The 21,931-nt window shown below is 27.0% G+C and overlaps 1 protein-coding gene and 4 non-coding genes across 5 annotated transcripts; 4 read left to right on the top strand and 1 right to left on the bottom strand.

Annotated features, from left to right (window-relative positions):
* The first annotated feature begins 1,039 nt into the window (after window positions 1-1,039).
* On the top strand, window positions 1,040-1,110 carry trnag-gcc (transfer RNA glycine (anticodon GCC)). The gene has a single exon. It is a non-coding gene; the product is annotated as a tRNA-Gly (tRNA).
* A 1,791-nt stretch (window positions 1,111-2,901) lies between these two features.
* Window positions 2,902-2,973, top strand: trnad-guc (transfer RNA aspartic acid (anticodon GUC)). The gene has a single exon. It is a non-coding gene; the product is annotated as a tRNA-Asp (tRNA).
* A 154-nt stretch (window positions 2,974-3,127) lies between these two features.
* On the top strand, window positions 3,128-3,201 carry trnai-aau (transfer RNA isoleucine (anticodon AAU)). Its single transcript has one exon. It is a non-coding gene; the product is annotated as a tRNA-Ile (tRNA).
* A 3,301-nt stretch (window positions 3,202-6,502) lies between these two features.
* Window positions 6,503-6,575, bottom strand: trnam-cau (transfer RNA methionine (anticodon CAU)). Its single transcript has one exon. It is a non-coding gene; the product is annotated as a tRNA-Met (tRNA).
* Window positions 6,576-9,957: 3,382 nt separating this feature from the next.
* LOC141332270 (aquaporin-12-like) lies at window positions 9,958-12,857 on the top strand. The gene is made up of 3 exons (XM_073837396.1): window positions 9,958-10,623; window positions 12,183-12,299; window positions 12,384-12,857. Exons 1-3 carry the CDS (start codon window positions 10,026-10,028, stop codon window positions 12,509-12,511), a joined length of 843 nt encoding a protein of 280 aa, XP_073693497.1. The 5' UTR covers window positions 9,958-10,025; the 3' UTR covers window positions 12,512-12,857.
* The last annotated feature ends 9,074 nt before the right edge of the window (window positions 12,858-21,931 follow it).

Genomic DNA, 21,931 nt, shown 5'->3' with positions numbered 1-21,931 from the left:
AGTTGACAAAATAAAGTTCTTAGCAATGCATATTACCAATCAACAAGTAGTTTTGATATATTCATGGTAGGATATTACTAAATATGTTAATGGAACGAGCTTTACATAATATCCTAATGATTGGCATAAAAAATCGAGTAAAATCGATAATTTTGACCCATACAATGTATTTTGGTCTATTGCTGTGCTACTTAAGACTGTTTTTTTTTGGTCCAGGGTAACATTTTTCTTTCCATTTGCTTATGTAAACTGGCAAGTTAAACAAAACCAACATCTTTCAACGTAAACTTGACTTAAATTGTATTTTCTTTGAAAAAAAAAAATTTAGTGCTTTGTGTTGTTGTTGTTTTTTATATTACAGCATGTTTTCTGGGGTAATTAACTGTAATATGTATGTTTAATAGCTCTGTAGATGTTCTATTGAGATCGTGAGGTGTCAACTCAAATCTTTGTTTGTTAAAACCATTCATATTAAGTAAAATAATAATCAGGGTTTTAAAAGCATTTAGCTGTGTGAAAGCCAGTTTTGCCTCGTTTTAATAACAAAAGAAGCTCTTTGTTTGAATGTAGTAAACCTAGCATAGGTGAAATCAACTTAAATACTATGTTTATCTAATATAATTAGTAGTTTAACAAGCAGTAGAAGCGTGGCATATAAATGTTTAGTATGGAGCGCCACCTAGTGGTTGCTTCCAAACCCTTCAACCCCAAAACGTTTTTCTTCAAAGATAACTTTACTTTTTCAGTTTTAGTAACTGTTTGTCGTTCTAAAACTCCAGTGTTTGAGAATTGTAGACATTTTATGCTGTACTAGTTGTATTTTAGATGTTTGTTGTTTACTTATTCGTCCCCATTTTGTTCTCTTCGCCAAAGGGCAAGCAGACAATTGGGATGTTGAGAGGTCTGTTAAACGTGAGTGTTTTTAGACATAGTCCACTTTTCAAACTCTTGACTCTTTGGTTTATTTTGAATCTGTTTAATGCAATACCATTGGCTGTTTCATCACAAAACGTCCCGAGCAAGAAGCCCCTTCATGCGAGCATTGGTGGTTCAGTGGTAGAATTCTCGCCTGCCACGCGGGAGGCCCGGGTTCGATTCCCGGCCAATGCAGCAGCTTCTTTTGAAGATATTTTACCCACTTAAACACCAATGCACGACTTACAAACAAGGTGCAAATGTAACTTTTTAAGATAGAACCATTGCCTTAGTCATTCATTTGGGACTCTTTATTAAGATCCCATTACATTTACAGTATTGCATGAATTTGATGGCCAACAAACATACATTTTACCAAATGAAATGTATATTTTAGTTCAATTCTCTGCTAATGTTTCTGCTTTATGCAGTTTTGTTATTATGTGTTATTGTTGTAGTTTTTGTTAATTGTTTGTTTTTAAGTTTTTTGTTTTATTTTTAAGTTTTAATAATTTTGTCGTGTGTATTTGTCATTTCTATTTTTTTGCTTCTTTTTTTTTTTAGATATGTCTGCTTGCTATTATAGTTTTTGATAATATTTTAAATTAGATTTATTTATATATTTTTCCATTTTAATTTTAGTTAGTTTACTAATATTTTGAATTACAGTTTAACGTTTATGTATTTTTCGGTTTTAATTAAAAAATATTAATTAGTTTTTGTCACTTTTATTCGTTTTAGTTTTTATGTTTACTTTTGTAGTTTTTATTAATATTTTGCATTAGATTTCATTTTTATATTTTCCGTTTTTATTGTAGTTGAAGTTTAAATTAATAATATTTAAATTTAGTTAGTTTTAATTTGAGTTTTTTTGTCATTTTTATTGGTTTTTGTTTTTTAGATGTATATTTTTCATTTTATTTTGCGTCTCTTTTTTAGTTGAAATTTGGTTTTAATTCAATTGAGTTTTTGTAATATTTTGCATTAGATTTCATTTTTATATTTTCTGTTTTTATTGTAGTGTAAATTTAAATTAATAATATTTTTTTTTTAAAAATGGTTAGTTTTAATTAGTTTTTTTGTCATTTTTATTGGCTTTTGTTGTTTAGATTTATATTTTTCATTTTATTTTGCGTTTTTTTTGTTTCAATTGAGTTTTTGTAATATTTTGCATTAGATTTCATTTTTATATTTTCCATTTTTATTGTAGTTGTAGTTTAAATTAATAATATTTAAAAAATTTAGTTAGCTTTAATTTGAATTTTTTTTGTCAATTTTTTTGGTTTTTGTTTTTTAGATGTATATTTTTATTTTATTTTGCGTCTCCTTTTTTTAGTTTAATTTTGGTTTCAATTGAGTTTTTTGTAATATTTTGCATTAGATTTCATTTTTATATTTTCCGTTTTTATTGTAGCTGAAGTTTAAATTAATAATTAAAAAAAATAGTTTTAATTTGAGGTTTTTTTTTGTCATTTTTATTGGTTTTTGTTTTTTAGATGTATATTTTTCTTTTTATTTTGCGTCTCTTTTTTAGTTGAAATTTGGTTTTAATTCAATTGAGTTTTTGTAATATTTTGCATTAGATTTCAATTTTTTACTTTAGTGAAAGTTTAAAGTTTATCTGAATAATATTTAACGTTTTAATTTGAGTTTTTTTGTCATTTTGATTGGTTTTTGTTGTTTAGATTTATATATATTTTATTTAAAAAAAAAATGTTCAATTCTGTGCTAATGACTCTTCTGGGTTGTTCATATCAGATCCTGCCAACAAATGATTGCTGTGAAGTAAGAGATTCATTAGGAGATGGAAATATTTTTTGTTTTAATAAGCAGATCAAGGTAAGATTTGAGTTTAAACAGCGTTTTGTTGTTACTGCAAAGCTACAAAGCCAGTTTTGCCTTGTTTTAATAACAAAAGAAGCTTTTTGTTTGAATGCAGTGAACCTAGCAGAGCATAAAAGGGCATGACAATGCTCCCACAATCACTCCTCGTTAGTATAGTGGTAAGTATCCCCGCCTGTCACGCGGGAGACCGGGGTTCGATTCCCCGACGGGGAGAAAACATTTTTTTTTTCCCCATTGTGTGTTCACAGAAAAACGTATTTATAGACTTCCAATCGTAAATCTAAAGATTACTTGTAAATAACCCAAATCGGTGGTTAAAAGGGCAGTGTTGTGTTTGTAAAGGCTGATTTTGGAGGCTGGACTCCAGGGCCGGTTAGCTCAGTTGGTTAGAGCGTGGTGCTAATAACGCCAAGGTCGCGGGTTCGATCCCCGTACTGGCCAACGTTTTGCTTCTTCAACTCTTTGAGTTACATTTTAACTGTTAAATTCTACTTCATAATAATACGAGGGTGAATTTTTGCTGATTGAAACCATAGTTTAGTTCAAACTCTTTAATTTAGTCATTGGGTAGTTTAATTCGTTTGAAAATGTTAGTATTCTCAATGATTTTCGTTAGATTTTTTTTATATATTTCAAATAATACATTAATTTAAAATGTTAATTATTTCACTTTTTAAATGAAAATGTAAATTATTTCAAGCTTTTGAATTTGATTAAGAATTTGGTTATTTGAATATTTAAAAATAGATTTCAGCTTTTAAGTACTGTTTGTTGTTATTTTAATTTTAGTTAAACGTTTAATAATTTAATCTTTTTCATTTTTATTTTTATGTGTACTTACTATTGTAGTTTTTATAAATATTTTGAATTCGATTTAATTTTTATATTTTCAGTTTTCATATTTTATTTAGTTTTAATACATTTGTTGTATTTGTCATTTCAGTTTTGTTTCCTTTTTTTAGATATGTCTGCTTGCGATTATAGTTTTTAATAATATTTTGAATTAGTTTGATTTTTTTTTTTTGTTCAATTTTAATTTTGGTTTTAATAACTAATACTTTGAATTAGAGTTTAGCTTCTAGCCGTATTTTTCTGTATAAATAATACATTAATTTAAAATGTTAATTATTTCACTTTTTAAATGAAAATGTAAATTATTTCAAGTTTTTCAATTTGATTAAGAATTTGGTTATTTGAATATTTAAAAATAGATATCAGCTTTTAAGTACTTTTTGTTATTTTTAATTTTAAACGTTTAATAATTTTATCTTTTTTAATTTTTATTATTATGTGTACTTACTATTGTAGTTTTTATTAATATTTTGAATTAGATTTAATTTTTATATTTTCAGTTTTCATATTAATTTTATTTAGTTTTAATACATTTGTTGTATTTGTTATTTCAGCTTTGTTTCCTTTTTTTTTTAGATATGTCTGTTTGCGATTATAGTTTTTAATAATATTTTTTTTTTTCAATTTTAATTTTGGTTTTAATTACTAATACTTTGAATTAGAGTTTAGCTTTTAGCTGTATTCTTCCGTTTTATTTTAAAGGTTTAATCATTTAAGTTTGTCATTCTTATTTGTTTTCGTTATTATGTGTACTTACTATTGTAGTTGTTATTAATATTTTAAATTAGATTATATTTTTATATTTTCCATTTAATTTTGGTTACAGTTTGAATAATTTAGTTGTCTGAATTTGTCATTTTTTTTTTGCTTTTTTTAGATATGTCAACTTGTTAATGTAGTTTTTAATATTTTTTTTTATTTTAGTTCAAATTTTTTTGTCATTTTTTCTGTCTACTTTATCAGCGTAGTTGTTATTAATATTTTGAATTAGAGTTTAGCCTTTATGTATTTTTCTGTTTTAATTTTAAAGATTTAATAATTTTAAGTTTTTGTCGCTTTTATGTGTTTTTTTTTTTATTTCGTTGTATTTGTCTTTTTTTTTTTTTTTTTTTTTAGATGTCGACTTTTATCATAGTTTTTAATAATATTTTGAATTAGATTTATTTATATATTTTTCCTTTTTAATTTTAGTTCTGTTTTTTTTTTTAAATATTTAATAATTTGAGTTTGTCACTTTTATTCGTTTTCATTTTTATGTTTACTTACTATTGTAGTTTTTATTAATATTTTGAATTAGATTTTATTTCTGTATTTTCTGTTTTATTTAAAATTTTTGTTGTATTTGTCTTTTTTTGTTGCTTTAGATATTGCTATTATAGTTTTAATAATATTTTGAATTAAATTTTATTTTTTGTAATTTTTATTGTTTTTTTCTGTCTACTTATAATTTTTTTGTCATTTATTTGTTTTCATTTTAATGTTTACTTACTATTGTAGTTATTAATATTTTGCATTAGATTTAATTTTTATATTTTCTGTTTTTGTTTTAGTAAAAGTAGTTATTTTTAATTTGAGTTTTGTCATTTTAATTATTTTAATTTATTTTAATTTTAGTTCTAATTTGAGTTTGTCATTTTTATTGTTTTTTTGTTTTTTTTTTCTAATATTTTGAATTAGAGTTTAGCTTTTATGTATTTTCCAGTTTTAATTTTAAAGATTTAATAATTTAAGTTTTTGTCACTTTTATGTGTTTTTTATTATGTTTACTTATTGTAGTTTTTGTTAATATTTTGAATAAGATTTATTTATTTATTTTATTTTTAGTTTTAATTAGTTTTTTTATTGGTTTTTGTTTTTTCTGTCTGCTTGTTAGCATAGTTTTACTAATATTTTGATTTAGCGTTTAAGTTTAATTATTACATCTTTAAAATTAAAACAGAAAAATAATCAAAGACATACACAAAAGGACAAATTTTTGTTTGTCCTTTTGTTTATGTCTTGCTAATCTTTTGAATTAGATATTTTATTTTTTTTAGTGTTTAGTTTATCATTTTTATATGCATTTGAAAACAATTTTTATTTAATAAAATGCATTTGAAAACTACAATCTTTCATTTAATATATGCATTTAAAATCTACATTCCATATTTATTTTATGATTTAAAAACTATAATTTTTTATTTAATATGTGCATTTGAAAACAACAATTAATTTAATTTATGCATTAGATATTTTTTTAGTTTATCGTTTTTATTGTTTTTTGTCTATTTATTAGCATAATTTTTAGTTAAAGTTTTAACAATTTTGATGTTTGTTTTTTTTTAATTTGCTTTTTAAAATAAAATATGTCTACTTGCTATTATAGTTTTCAAAAAAATATTTAGAATTAGATTTTATTTATATTTCTTTCAATTTGACTTGTATGGGTTTTTTGCCATTTTTATCTATTTTTATGTAAACTCATTAGCATAGATTTGATTAATATTTTGAATTAGAATTTATCTTTTATGTATTTTTCTGTTTTCGCTTCAGTTTTAAAGAAATTCGAATTAGTCACTTTTTTGTCTACTTACCTTTATAGTTTTTATTAATGTTTTAAAGATTTTTAATTTTTTAGTTGTAATGATTTTTTTATGTATTTCTTATTAGGTTTTAATTGATTTGTAAGAGGTATTTTAGTATTAAAACTGAACAACTAATGGTTTCAGTTAATGACAATGACAATGAACATCCACCAGATGGCAGCATTTCTAATAGACCAGATATAAAACAATGCTATCTGCTGACTGCTAACAGTACAAAAGTGTGAAAATCACTAAATTATCTTCCCACAGATTATCCCACCAAATAACATCAATGATTGTGAAATCTCCAGCAAAACCAAAACTTCTGCCCCGTGTGAGGCTCGAACTCACGACCTTCAGATTATGAGACTGACGCGCTGCCTACTGCGCCAACGAGGCCTGGACACCACATCTGCTACACCTCCTCATGTTACGGCAGGAACGCATCCGGTACGTCTGAACAAACCTGTTTGCATTTCACTTCTGTACTTGATTTTACTTTCACTTCTGAACTTGATATGTTTGTGTCTGCATCTACTGCAATCTTTAAAGAGAGCTTGTACAAAGATGTTTTAGGAACAATAGAGCGGTTTAAACAATGAAATTTAACCTCGTCCACTAGAGGGAGACAAACTGAACAGCCACTTTAAAGATTGTAGATTTAAAATGGATATATTAAAAAACGATTTTGCATTTAAAAAGCATGCATTACAAAAAATGGTAAATTTAAAATGCACATATTAACACACGTTAAATAAAAATGATAAATGTAAAAGGTATATATTAAAAAAAAAATGTGTAGATTTGAAATTATTAATTGAACTAAAGCTGTACATTTCAAACGGATATATTACATAATGATTACAAATTTAAAATGCATGCCTAAAAAAGTGAAATCATTGAATTAAGTTAAAATGTAATGTTAAAAATTGTAGATTTTTAAATGCGTGTATTAAAAAACTATTGTAGATTTCAAATGCATATAATAAAAAAATACACGTATTAAACAAGGATTGTGCATTTAAAGTGCATATATAAAATAAGGATTGCAGAATTAAAATGCACACATTAATAAATTGAAAATCCAAAATGCATACGTTAAATAAAAAATGGTAGATTTCAAATGCATTTCTTAATTAAAACACAACTTAAAATGGATATATTAAATGAAAACTGTAGATGTGAAATGCATATATTACATAAAAGAGATTTCAAATGCAAATAATAAAATATGTGCAAATAAACTACACTTTTACTAAAACACTATTTAATGAGGTGTGTGCATTTAAAATGAACGTCAAATTGTACATTTAAAATACATACATTAAAAAAAAGTAGTTTTGAAATGCATAAATTAAACATTGTAGATTTCACATGCATGTATTAAATAATTGTTGATTTTTAAATGCATATAATGAATAAAAAGTGGCGATTTAATATACATATATTGAATAAGGATAGTACATTTAAAATGCCCATAAAATTGTCAATTTAAAACATATGCGCATTAATTTTTAATTAAGGATTGCATATTTCAAATGCATATACTAATTCAAAAAAAGATTACTTTTTTTTTTTAAATACATATATTAAATAAAAGTTGATATATTATATATTATATATTAAATAAAATATATATATCATATATTAAATAAAAGTCAAATGCATCTAATAAATAAAATGTGTACATTTAAAATACATTTTTTTTACTAAAGATTGTGCATTCAAAATACACAAATTTGTAAATTTAAAATGGATATATTAAAATGTATACATTTTAAATGCATATATTAAATAAGGATTGTATGTTTAAATGCATATAGTACATTTAAAGTGATAGTTTTAGATACATTTATTAAATAAGGATTAAAGATTTCAAATGCATATAAAATTTTTTAATTTTTAAATGCATATTTTAAATAAAAAAAACTGTGGCATATAATAAATAAGGATTGTAGATTTTAAAATGTATATAATAAAAATGTTAGTTTTAAAAATGCATTTTATTAAATAAAAATGTTTTTTTAACGCCAATATTAAATAATCAAAAATTTAAAATATATATTTAAAATTAAAAGTTTTCAATTGCATTTAATAAATAAGGATTTTAGATTTCAAATGCATATGTGAAATACAAAAGTATAGTTTTCAAATGTATTTTATTAAATAACATTTCAGTTTTCAAATGTATTTTATTAAATGAAAATTGTTTTCAAATGCATTTTATTAATTAAAAAATTGTAGTTTTCAAATGCATATAGTAAAAAATGTATTTTCAAATGCATATATTAAACTAAACAGTTTTAAAATGCATATATGATATTCAAATGCATTTATTAAATAAAAATGTAGTTTTCAATTGCAGAGTTATTAAATTAAACATTTTAGTTTTCATATGCATTTATTCAATAAAAATTGTAGTTTTCAAATGCATATATTAAAAAATTATAGCTTTCAAATGCATATAATAAGGATTGTGAATTTCAAATGCATATAATAAATAAAAAATTGTAGTTTTCAAATGCATATATTAAAAAAATGTAGCTTTCAAATGCATATAATAAGGATTGTGAATTTCAAATGCATATAATAAATAAACAATAGTTTTTAAATGCTTTTACTAAACAAGGATTGTAGATTTTAAATGCAAATATTCAATAAATTAGTTTTGAATGCATTTTATTTAATAAAATTTGTAGTTTTCAAACGCATATATTAAATAAGGATTGAATCTTTTCAAATGCATATATTAAATTAAACATTATAATTTTCAAATGCTTATAATAAAAAAAGTAGTTTCCTAATACATATATTAAATAAAAGATGTAAATAAAAAATGCATATATTAAATAAAAATATAGCTTTCAAATGCATTTAATAAATAAGGATTGTAGATTTCAAATGCATATAATAAATTAAACATTTTAGTTTTTAAATGCATATATTGAATAAAAAATAATAGCTTTCAAATGCATTTCATTATATAAAAAATGTTTTAAATGCATTTATTAAAGAATGATTTCAAACGCAAATATTAAATTAAAAATGATAGTTTCAAATGTATATATTAAATAAAACTTTTAGTTTTCAAGTGCATTTATTAAATATAAATTGTATATTTCAAATGCATATATTAAATACAAAATCGTAGTTTTCGAATGCATTTATTAAATAAGGATTTAAGATTTCAAGTGCATATATTAAAACTTGTATATTCAAATGCTTTTATTAAATAAGGATTGAAGTTTTCAAATACATATATCAAATAACTGTAGTTTTCAAATTAATTTATTAAATTAAAATTTTTTAAACACATTAATATTTGCATTTGAAATGAACAATTTTTACTTAAACAAATATAGTTTTCAAACGCATGCAGTTAATAAGGATTGTAGATTTCCAATGCATATATTAATTTAAAATGTGTAGTTTTCAAATGCATTTATTAAATTAAACAATTACAGTTTTCAAATGCATGCAGTTTTTCAAATGCAAGGATTGTAGATTTTAAATGCATGAATTAAATATAAGATGTAAATGTACGATTTGTAGTTTTCAAATGCATATATTAAAGAAGGATTGTGCATTGAATAAATAAGCACGAAGCTGACTGAGCAACAATAGCCCAGTTCAAACAATGTGATCCAGCCTGGTCCACTAGAGGCAGCCAAAGCAAACACTCACTTTCCCAAAGTGGCCTTGAATAGGTCAGTGTGTTTTTCTGACCTAAACTGTGTGTAAAACCCCTTTGATAAGAGCACGGCGTGTCCGTGTGCCACGTTATCACACGCTGTGAGCAAATACAGCGCCGACCAGCTCGGCTCTTCCTTTCCGTCCAGCGCAGCCATCATGTCAGGCCTCAATGCCTCGCTAGGCTACTTTTTAACGATAATCGGCGTGAGTGTGGTCGGGCGGGTGCTCTTTGGGCGCTGGCGGCCGCGCTGGACCTTCCTGACAGAGTTCATCTCTGCTTTCGCTCTGGCCGCCTGTAGACTAGAAGTGGACACCATCGCGGAGGTCGGCCAGTTTGCCGGAGCGCTTGGGCCTGACGTGGCCATCACCATGCTCTTCATCTCCATCACCGTCCATGCCGTTCTCATGCAGGGCGTGAGCGGAAACCCGGCGGTGACGCTGATGGGGCTCCTGCTGAAAGACACCGGCGCGTTGTCGGTGGTCTTCAGCGTTTCGGCGCAGCTGCTCGGCGCGTACGTGGCGCTCCTGGTCGCCGGGAGGTATTGGGAGATGGAGCTGACCGACATGCACATGATCAAGAACATGATGATGTTCGATTGCAGCACGTCGCTGCGGGTCTCGCCGCTGCAGGGAGTCCTCGCCGAAGCCCTCGGAGCCGTGACTTTTCACCTGGTTTACCTCACTCTGAAGAACAGGTCGCAGCTGCTCAGGATCCCCATCTTCGCCGTGCTGCTGACGTTCATCGCCTACGCAGGTGCATTCAAAATGCATATGTTAAGTAATGATTGTGGACGTAAAATGCATGCATTAAAAACCATCGATTTCAAATGCATATATTAAATAAAAATTGTAGATTTGAAATGCATGTGTTAAATAAAAAAAAATGATAAAATGCAAATGCATATATGAAAATTTGTAGATTTAAAATGCATGTAATAATTAAGAGTTGAAGTTTTCAAATGCATATATTAAAATAAAATATGCATTTCAAATCTACAATTTTTCATTTATGCATTTGCATTTTAAGATGTTTTTATTTAATATATGCATTTGAAATCTACAATACTTTTTAAATATATTCACTTGAAAATTATCATTTTTAGTATATGCATTTAAAAACTTTAAAATATGCATTTCAAATCTAAATTTAAGTTTTCAATGTTTTGAAGTTTTCATATTTTAAAGTTTTTAAATGCATATACTAAAAATGATAATTTTCAAGTGAACATATTAAAAAAGTATTGTAGATTTCAAATGCATATATTAAATAAGGATTGTACCTTTAAAGTAAATATATTAAAAAGTCAACTTAAAACGCACATATTACATTTAAAAAAGATTTAAGTTACAAATGCATATATGAAAAATTGTATTAAAGTGCACATAAAATTTGTAGATTTAAAATGCATATATTATCTTAAAATTTGTACATTTCAAATACATATATTAAGTAAAAAATGTAGATTTGAAATGCATATATTAAATATTGTTTAAAATACATATTTTCAAATTGTGTTTTTAATGCATACATTCAAACAAATATATATATATACAATAAATGTAATGTCAAATGCTTAAATTAAAAAATCTTGAAATGCAAATGCATATATGAAAAATTGTATATTTAAAGTGCACATAAAATTGGTACATTTCAAATGCATATATTAAAAATTGTATATTTGAAATGCATATATTAAATAAAAAATGCAAAACAAAATGCAAATACATTTAATAGCATTAAATAGATTTCAGATGTTCATTTTAAATAAAGGAGCTTTATGTCAAATTTAAAATATTAGATTTCAAATATTAAAGAATAGATTTCAAATGTACGTATTAAATTTAAAAAAGTAAATATATAATGCATATATTAAAGATCGAACATTCAAAATGCATATTAAATAGATTGTAAATTTATGAAATATACAATCTTTATATATGCATATTAAATATACAAGTTTAAATGTATGCAGTTTAAATTACTACTACCAATTACTATTATTTCTATAATAATTATTTGATGCATGCATTTAAATGTAGATTGTAGATTTCAAATGCATATTTTAAATATTAATAATACTAGTTATTAAATTTCAAAGAAGAATTGCATGTCTAAAAGCATATATTAAATAAAAAGATTTCAAATATTAAAGTTAAAATATTTCAAATGCACATATTGAATAAAAAATATTTAAATAATATAATGCATATATTAAATAAAGATTGAACATAGGTGGGTTAAAGGTGTTTTTTTTAAATGCATATAGAATGATGTCCTGATTTATTTTAACTCACAAATGTCTCTCACACTAGGAAATAACTACACGTCTGGATATGTGAATCCATCTCTGGCTCTTGCCATGACGTTCCCCTGTGCCGGACACACTTTCCTGACATATTCTCTGGTCTACTGGCTCGGGCCTCTGATTGGTAAGTCTTCACAGACGTCTGAAATGTTCTTTAATATCAATCCAAAAATGGTTGCTAAGATGTTTTGGTGTTTTTTTTCCCCAGGCATGACTCTTGCAGTCTTCTTGTATCTGGGAAACATCCCACTGCTGTTCAGCAGGAACCTGCTTTACTCCAAAAAGGCACGTTTCCGGGTTCCCAAAGGGAAAACGTCAGAAGACAAGAGCTGCTGAAGAGACTGACGGACATAAAACACGCTGCACTGATGTGGTCAATGCATAAAGCAGATTTCATAATCGCAAAACATTATGGTTGAAGTGTAAATGTGGTGCAACATCTCTGATTACATTTCTGCAGCCAGTTTCAGCAAACCCCTCGTCATGTGAAAAATTACTACTAACATCTAGGAGCCACAGAATGCTTTATTTAATATATAGCAAAAATATAAATAAATATTTAATAAGGAAAATGAAAAAATCATGCAGAAGTACAACTAAGAAAATTGTGATAGGTTGTCTGTAAAAACACTTTGATAAAATATTCAAAGTATGCCGCAATGTAATAAAATAATTTCATATATATTTTTAGTATTTTTTTTTAGTGCATACATATAAATATTAGGGCTGTCAATCGATTAATAATTTTAATCGCGATTAATCGCATGGTTGTCATGAGTTAACTTGCGATTAATCGCACATTTTTATCTGTTCTAAATGTACCTTGAATACTTTTTAAAGTTTTTAATACTCTAATCAACATTGGCATGGACAAATATGGATGCTTTAAGCAAATATGTGTTTATTATCAGTGAAACCACTGTTTACATTATTTGCAGGACAGAGCAGCTCACTTCTTCTGAACATGCAAAATCTACATTAATTATTACATTTGTTTGCCTCTCGGTGCCCACATACTGTCATTTGATGAGGCCAAGTTCTCAACAGAACTGTTTCCATTGTTATAATTTAGTATTTCTGTTATCAGACAACCAAAGTGATATGAAATAATCACTGAAAAAACTCCTGAATTATGATCATGATTCAATCACTGAAAAGAATCATTTACCGGCATCTGGACACAAGTCACTATTCTCTGCATTATTATCGTTTTTAACTTCCTGTTTGAATGCCTTCAGGATCCTTGGACTTTTTAGGAGTTTACCCGTTTAAAGTTATGTGATCCCAAAAACCTGTTTCTTTTATTTTTTTAAGGTATTGTTTTGGTTATAATGTACTGATTGGAGAGCCTGCTCTCATGAAAATGCGCACTAGCACGACTTTCTGTTTCTATTTGGCGTGCATTTAATACGCCGTTTTCGCTTGCATACTCGTATATTGCCAGTACGCAAAAGGATAAAATACAGATGGCCTGCGTACCGGTCCACTTCAAGCACTGGAAGCAACAGAATATCTGGTGTAACTGAAAGCGCTGCTCCACTGCCGCTCGCTGAACAGAGCAGACGCAGATATAAAGAGAGGGAGGTGTGCGCGCATTTGGAGACCCCGCGCTCATTCGGCAAAACTGGAGAGACTCAGAAACTATATTAGGTTTGTCCAATTATGTGTTTATGTATTGTTGCTAGACACTTTTCGCTAGGTTGGCAACATTGCGCATCCATTTCTTTAACTATGGGCTAGGTAGTGGGTCAAACAGAAAATGCGCGCTGCGTTAATCGGTCGTTAATAAAATTTGTGCCGTTAAAATTAAATTGCGTTAACGAGTTATTAACGCGTTAATTTTGACAGCCCTAATAAATATACATACATAAATACATGCGCATATATATATATATATATATATAAATAGACACACACACATATTAACAAATATTTACATATTTTATGCATACGTTTACATTCATACATATTGACACACATATTTACATAAATTTTATGAATACATGTACATACATATTTATAAATAAACTTATTTTCATACTTTCATATTTTCATCCATACTTTCATATTTTCATCCATACTTTCATGTTTTCTTACTTTCATATTTTCATACTTTATTTTCATGCATACTTTCATATTTTCATCCATACTTTCATATTTTCATGCATACTTTCATATTTTCATACTTTCATCCATAATTTCATACTTTCATATTTTCCTGCATATTTTCATACTTTATTTTCATCCATACTTTCATATTTTCATACTTTCATATTTTCATACTTTCATATTTTCATACTTTCATATTTTCATCCATACTTTCATTTTTTCATACTTTCATATTTTCATGCATATTTTTATACTTCCATCCATAATTTCATATTTTCATACTTTCATATTTTCATGCATACTTTCATACTTCCATCCATAATTTCATATTTTCATACTTTCATATTTCCATGCATATTTTCATACTTCCATCCATAATTTCATATTTTCATACTTTCATATTTTCATGCATACTTTCATATTTTCATACTTTCATATTTTCATCCATACTTTAATATTTTCATACTTTCATATTTTCATACTTTCATATTTTCTTTCATACTTTCATCCATAATTTCATATTTTCATACTTTCATATTTTCCTGCATATTTTCATACTTTCATATTTTCATGCATACTTTCATATTTTCATACTTTCATCCATAATTTCATAATTTCATACTTTCATATTTTCATACTTTATTTTCATGCATACTTTCATATTTTCATACTTTAATATTTTCATCCATACTTTAATATTTTATTATTTCCATGCATACTTTCATATTTTCATACTTTCATATTTTCATGCATACTTTCATATTTTCATCCATACTTTCATTTTTTCATACTTTCATATTTTCATACTTTCATCCATAATTTCATATTTTCATACTTTCATATTTTCCTGCATATTTTCATACTTTCATATTTTCATACTTTATTTTCATGCATACTTACATATTTTCATCCATACTTTCATTTTTTCATATTTTCATACTTTCATCCATAATTTCATACTTTCATATTTTCCTGCATATTTTCATACTTTCATATTTTCAAACTTTATTTTCATGCATACTTTCATATTTTCATACTTTCATATTTTCATCCATACTTTCATCCATACTTTAATATTTTCATCCATACTTTCATGTTTTCTTACTTTCATATTTTCATGCATACTTTCATATTTACATGCATATTTTCATACTTTATTTTCATGCATACTTTCGTATTTTCATACTTTCATATTTTCCTGCATATTTTCATACTTTCATATTTACCTGCATATTTTCATACTTTCATAATTTCATATTTATTTTCATGCATACTTTCATATTTTCATACTTTCATATTTTCTTTCATACTTTCATCCATAATTTCATATTTTCATACTTTCATATTTTCCTGCATATTTTCATACTTTCATATTTTCATGCATACTTTCATATTTTCATACTTTCATCCATAATTTCATACTTTCATATTTTCCTGCATATTTTCATACTTTCATATTTTCATACTTTATTTTCATGCATACTTTCATATTTTCATACTTCCATGCATACTTTCATATTTTCATACTTTCATATTTTCATGCATACTTTCATATTTTCATCCATACTTTCATTTTTTCATACTTTCATATTTTCATACTTTCATCCCTAATTTCATATTTTCATACTTTCATATTTTCCTGCATATTTTCATACTTTCATATTTTCATACTTTATTTTCATGCATACTTACATATTTTCATCCATAATTTCATTTTTTCATATTTTCATACTTTCATCCATAATTTCATACTTTCATATTTTCCTGCATATTTTCATACTTTCATATTTTCATCCATACTTTCATCCATACTTTCATATTTTCATCCATACTTTCATGTTTTCTTACTTTCATATTTTCATGCATATTTTCATACTTTATTTTCATGCATACTTTCGTATTTTCATACTTTCATATTTACCTGCATATTTTCATACTTTCATAATTTCATATTTATTTTCATGCATACTTTCATATTTTCATACTTTCATATTTTCTTTCATACTTTCATCCATAATTTCATATTTTCATACTTTCATATTTTCCTGCATATTTTCATACTTTCATATTTTCATGCATACTTTCATATTTTCATACTTTCATCCATAATTTCATACTTTCATATTTTCCTGCATATTTTCATACTTTCATATTTTCATACTTTATTTTCATGCATACTTTCATATTTTCATACTTCCATGCATACTTTCATATTTTCATACTTTCATATTTTCATGCATACTTTCATATTTTCATCCATACTTTCATTTTTTCATACTTTCATATTTTCATACTTTCATCCCTAATTTCATATTTTCATACTTTCATATTTTCCTGCATATTTTCATACTTTCATATTTTCATACTTTATTTTCATGCATACTTACATATTTTCATCCATAATTTCATTTTTTCATATTTTCATATTTTCCTGCATATTTTCATACTTTCATATTTTCATCCATACTTTCATCCATACTTTCATATTTTCATCCATACTTTCATGTTTTCTTACTTTCATATTTTCATGCATACTTTCATATTTACATGCATATTTTCATACTTTATTTTCATGCATACTTTCGTATTTTCATACTTTCATATTTTCCTGCATATTTTCATACTTTCATATTTACCTGCATATTTTCATACTTTCATATTTTCATACTTTCATAATTTCATACTTTATTTTCATGCATACTTTCATATTTTCATACTTTCATATTTTCATGCATACTTTCATATTTTCATACTTTCATATTTTCCTGCATATTTTCATACTTTCATATTTTCATACTTTATTTTCATGCATACTTACATATTTTCATCCATACTTTCATTTTTTCATATTTTCATACTTTCATCCATAATTTCATACTTTCATATTTTCCTGCATATTTTCATACTTTCATATTTTCATCCATACTTTCATCCATACTTTCATGTTTTCTTACTTTCATATTTTCATGCATACTTTCATATTTACATGCATATTTTCATACTTTATTTTCATGCATACTTTCGTATTTTCATACTTTCATATTTTCCTGCATATTTTCATACTTTCATATTTACCTGCATATTTTCATACTTTCATATTTTCATACTTTCATAATTTCATACTTTATTTTCATGCATACTTTCATATTTTCATACTTTCATATTTTCATGCATACTTTCATATTTTCATCCATACTTTCATATTTTCATACTTTCATATTTTCCTGCATATTTTCATACTTTCATATTGTCATGCATACTTTCATATTTTCATACTTTCATCCATAATTTCATATTTTCATACTTTCATATTTTCCTGCATATTTTCATACTTTATTTTCATGCATACTTTCATATTTTCATACTTTCATATTTTCATGCATACTTTCATATTTTCATCCATACTTTCATTTTTTCATACTTTCATATTTTCATACTTTCATCCATAATTTCATATTTTCATATTTTCCTGCATATTTTCATACTTTCATATTTTCATACTTTATTTTCATGCATACTTACATATTTTCATCCATACTTTCATTTTTTCATATTTTCATACTTTCATCCATAATTTCATACTTTCATATTTTCCTGCATATTTTCATACTTTCATATTTTCATCCATACTTTCATCCATACTTTCATGTTTTCTTACTTTCATATTTTCATGCATACTTTCATATTTACATGCATATTTTCATACTTTATTTTCATGCATACTTTCGTATTTTCATACTTTCATATTTTCCTGCATATTTTCATACTTTATTTTCATGCATACTTTCATATTTTCATATTTTCATGCATACTTTCATATTTTCATACTTTCATCCATACTTTCATTTTTTCATATTTTCCTGCATATTTTCATACTTTATTTTCATGCATACTTTCATCCATAATTTCATACTTTCATATTTTCCTGCATATTTTCATACTTTCATATTTTCATACTTTATTTTCATGCATACTTTCATATTTTCATCCATACTTTCATTTTTTCATACTTTCATATTTTCATGCATACTTTCATATTTTCATACTTTCATCCATAATTTAATATTTTCATACTTTCATATTTTCCTGCATATTTTCATACTTTCATATTTTCATACTTTATTTTCATGCATGCTTTCATATTTTCATACTTTCATCCATAATTTAATATTTTCATACTTTCATATTTTCCTGCATATTTTCATATTTTCTTTCATTTTTCATACTTTCATATTTTCATACTTTCATCCATAATTTCATATTTTCCTGCATATTTTCATACTTTCATATTTTCATACTTTCATATTTTCATACTTTATTTTCATGCATACTTTCATACTTTCATGTTTTCATCCATACTTTCATCCATACTTTCATGTTTTCTTACTTTCATATTTTCATGCATACTTTCATATTTTCATACTTTCATGTTTTTATCCATACTTTCATACATACTTTCATATTTTCATACATTTTCATACGTTCATACTTTCATATTGTCAGACATGTATGTATGAAAATATTAAAGTATGGATAAAAATATGAAAGTATGAATTTTAATGCATGGAAATATGAAAGTATGAAAATTTTAATGCATGAAAATATGACAGTATGAAAATGGGAAAATTTGAAAGTATGAAAATATGTATGCATGAAAGTATGAATGTATGAAAATGAGAAAATATGACAGTATGAAAATATGAATGTATTAAAATGTATAAAAATATGAAAGTATGTATGAAAATATGAATGCATGGAAATATGTATGAATGAAAATGTGTATGCATAAATGAATGCATGAAAATATGTATGAAAATATGAATGCATGTATGAATGAAAATATGAATGCATGAAAGTATGAAAATATAAATGTACGAAAATATGTATAAAATGTGAAAGTATGAAAATATGTATGAAAGCATGAAAATATGAAAATGTATAAAAATATGAAAGTATGTAAATATGAAGGCATGAAAATATGAAATAATGAAAATATGTATGAAAAATTTAATTATGTATGAAAATATGAAAGTATGAAAATATGACAGTATGTATAAAAATGTGTATGCATAAAAAAAGAATGCATAAAAATATGAAAGTATGTATAAAAATTTGAATGCATGAAAATATGAAAGTATGTATAAAAATATGAATGCATGTATGAAAATATTAATGTATGAAAATATTAATGCATGAAAGTATGAAAAATGAATGTATGAAAATATGAAAGTATGCATGAAAATATGAATGTATGAAAAATGTATGTCTGAAAAATGTATGAAAGTATGTACAAAAATATGTATGTATGAAAAATGTACAGCTGAAACCCATGTCTTGCATATGTCTGTGTGTAGTGGTTCTTGAAGCACTGACTCCAGCTGCAGTCCACTCTTTCTGAATCTCTCCCACATTTTTGAATGGGTTTTGTTTCACAATTCTCTCCAGGGTGCGGTTATCCCTATTGCTTGTACAATTTTTTCTACCACATCTTTTCCTTCCTTTCGCCTCTCTATCAATGTGCTTGGACACAGAGCTCTGTGAACAGCCAGCCTCTTTTGCAATGACCTTTTGTGTCTTGCCCTCCTTGTGCAAGGTGTCAATGGTCGTCTTTTGGACAACTGTCAAATCAGCAGTCTTATCCATGATTGTGTAGCCTACAGAACTAGACTGAGAGACCATTTAAAAGCCTTTGCAGGTGTTTTGAGTTAATTAGCTGATTAGAGTGTGGCACCAGGTGTCTTCAATACTGAAACTTTTCACAATATTCTAATTTTCTGAGATACTGAATTCGGGTTTTCATTATTTCTTTTAATTTTGATGATTATAACTGACAACTAAACACTTGAAATATATCAGTCTGTGAGGAATGAATGTATACATTACACAAGTTTCAGTTTTTGAATGGAATTAGTGAAATAAATCAACTTTTTGAAGATATTCTAATTATATGACCAGCACCTGTATACATACATACATATATATATTTATATATATATATATATATATATATATATACACATACACATACACACACACACACACACATGTGATTTTGCTAGTTCTCTTACTTAGAAATCATGGACATGGAGGCGTCTACAATTTTCAGCATAGTTGCATTTCCACTGATAGACAGTAATTTACAAAAAAATTGCAAAAAAAAAAAAAAAAACAACAACATACAATGTGACTTCCAGATTTTTTTTTTTTAGATTCTGTGTCAAATAAGTATTTGATCACTTGCTTATCAGCCATATTTTGGAAGATCTCTCGTCATGGGGTATCAATGATGCTAAGAATGGTGAAGAATCAGCCCAGAACTACACAGGAGGAGCTGGTCAATGCTGTGAAGAGAGCTGGGACATCGTTTCCAAGGCTACTATCAGTAAGACCCCAAGACGTCATGGTTTAAAATATTGCATCGCACGGAAGGTTCCCCTTCTTAAGTCAGCCCATGTCCAGGCCCGTCTGAAGTTTGCCAGGGACCATCTGGATGATCCAGAGGAGTCATGGGAGAAAGTCCTGTGGTCAGATGAGACCAAAGTAGAACCTGACCGTTCGCCGTGTTTGGAGGAAGAAGAATGATGAGTATCATCCCAATAATACCATACCTACAGTGAAGCATGGGGCTGGAAGCATCATGCTCTGGGGGTGTTTCTCTGCACAGGGGACAGGACGACTGCACTGTATTAAGGAGAGGATGAACGGGGCAATGTATTGTGACATATTGGGCAAAAACCTCCTTCCCTCAGTCAGAGCATTAAAGATGGGTCGTGGCTGGGTCTTCCAACATTACAATGACCCAAAGCACAGAGCCAGGAAAACCAAGCAGTGGCTCCGTACGAAGCACATTAAGGTTCTGTAGTGGCCTAGCCAGTCTCCAGACCTAAATCAAATAGAAAATCTTTGGAGGGAGCTGAAACTCCGTGTTGCTCAGCGACAGCCCCGAAACCTGACAGATCTAGAGAGGATCTGTATGTAGGAGTGGGCCAAAATCCCTCCTGCAGTGTGTGCAAACCTGGTGAAGAACTACAGGAACCGTTTGACCTCTATAATTGTTAACAAAGGCTTCTGTACCAAGTATTAAAAATGTTTGACTCAAGTGATCAAATACTTATTTGACACAGTAATTCACAAATAAATTGTAAAAAATAAAATAAAATCATACAATGCAATTTCCAGATTTTTTATTTTTAGATTCTGTCTCTCAGTGGAAATGCACCTATGCTGAAAATTGTAGACCCCTCCATGATTTCTAAGTACGAGAACTTGCAAAAGCACAGGGTGATCAAATACAACTGCACAACACAACTGATGGCCCCAGCCCCATTTATAAGGCAAATTTCAGGTGACTACCTGAAGACAGTGGACCAACACCAGCAGCTGACATGGCACCCCAGACCATCACTGACTGTGGGTACTTGACACTGGACTTCAGGCATTTTGGCATTTCCCTCTCCCCAGTCTTCCTCCAGACTCTGGCACCTTGATTTCCGAATGACATGCAAAATTTGCTTTCATCCGAAAAAAGTACTTTGGACCACTGTGTTTTATCAAGGGCAGGGTCAATGCAGCTAGCTATCAGGAGATTTTGGAGCACTTCATGCTTCCATCTGCTGAAAAGCTTTATGGAGATGAAGATTTCATTTT

This window comes from Garra rufa, chromosome 3 (genome assembly GCF_049309525.1).
Source record: "Garra rufa chromosome 3, GarRuf1.0, whole genome shotgun sequence".
NCBI lineage: Eukaryota > Metazoa > Chordata > Actinopteri > Cypriniformes > Cyprinidae > Garra > Garra rufa.
This window is presented reverse-complemented; position numbering and strand designations above follow the sequence as displayed.

Excerpts from the sequence above, each read along its gene's own strand:
- LOC141332270 (XM_073837396.1), top strand. The coding sequence starts at position 10,026 with ATGTCAGGCCTCAATGCCTCGCTAGGCTACTTTTTAACGATAATCGGC. Across the intron at positions 10,624-12,182 it reads GACGTTCATCGCCTACGCAG|GAAATAACTACACGTCTGGA; the intron begins GTGCATTCAAAA and ends CTCTCACACTAG. Across the intron at positions 12,300-12,383 it reads CTGGCTCGGGCCTCTGATTG|GCATGACTCTTGCAGTCTTC; the intron begins GTAAGTCTTCAC and ends TTTTTTCCCCAG.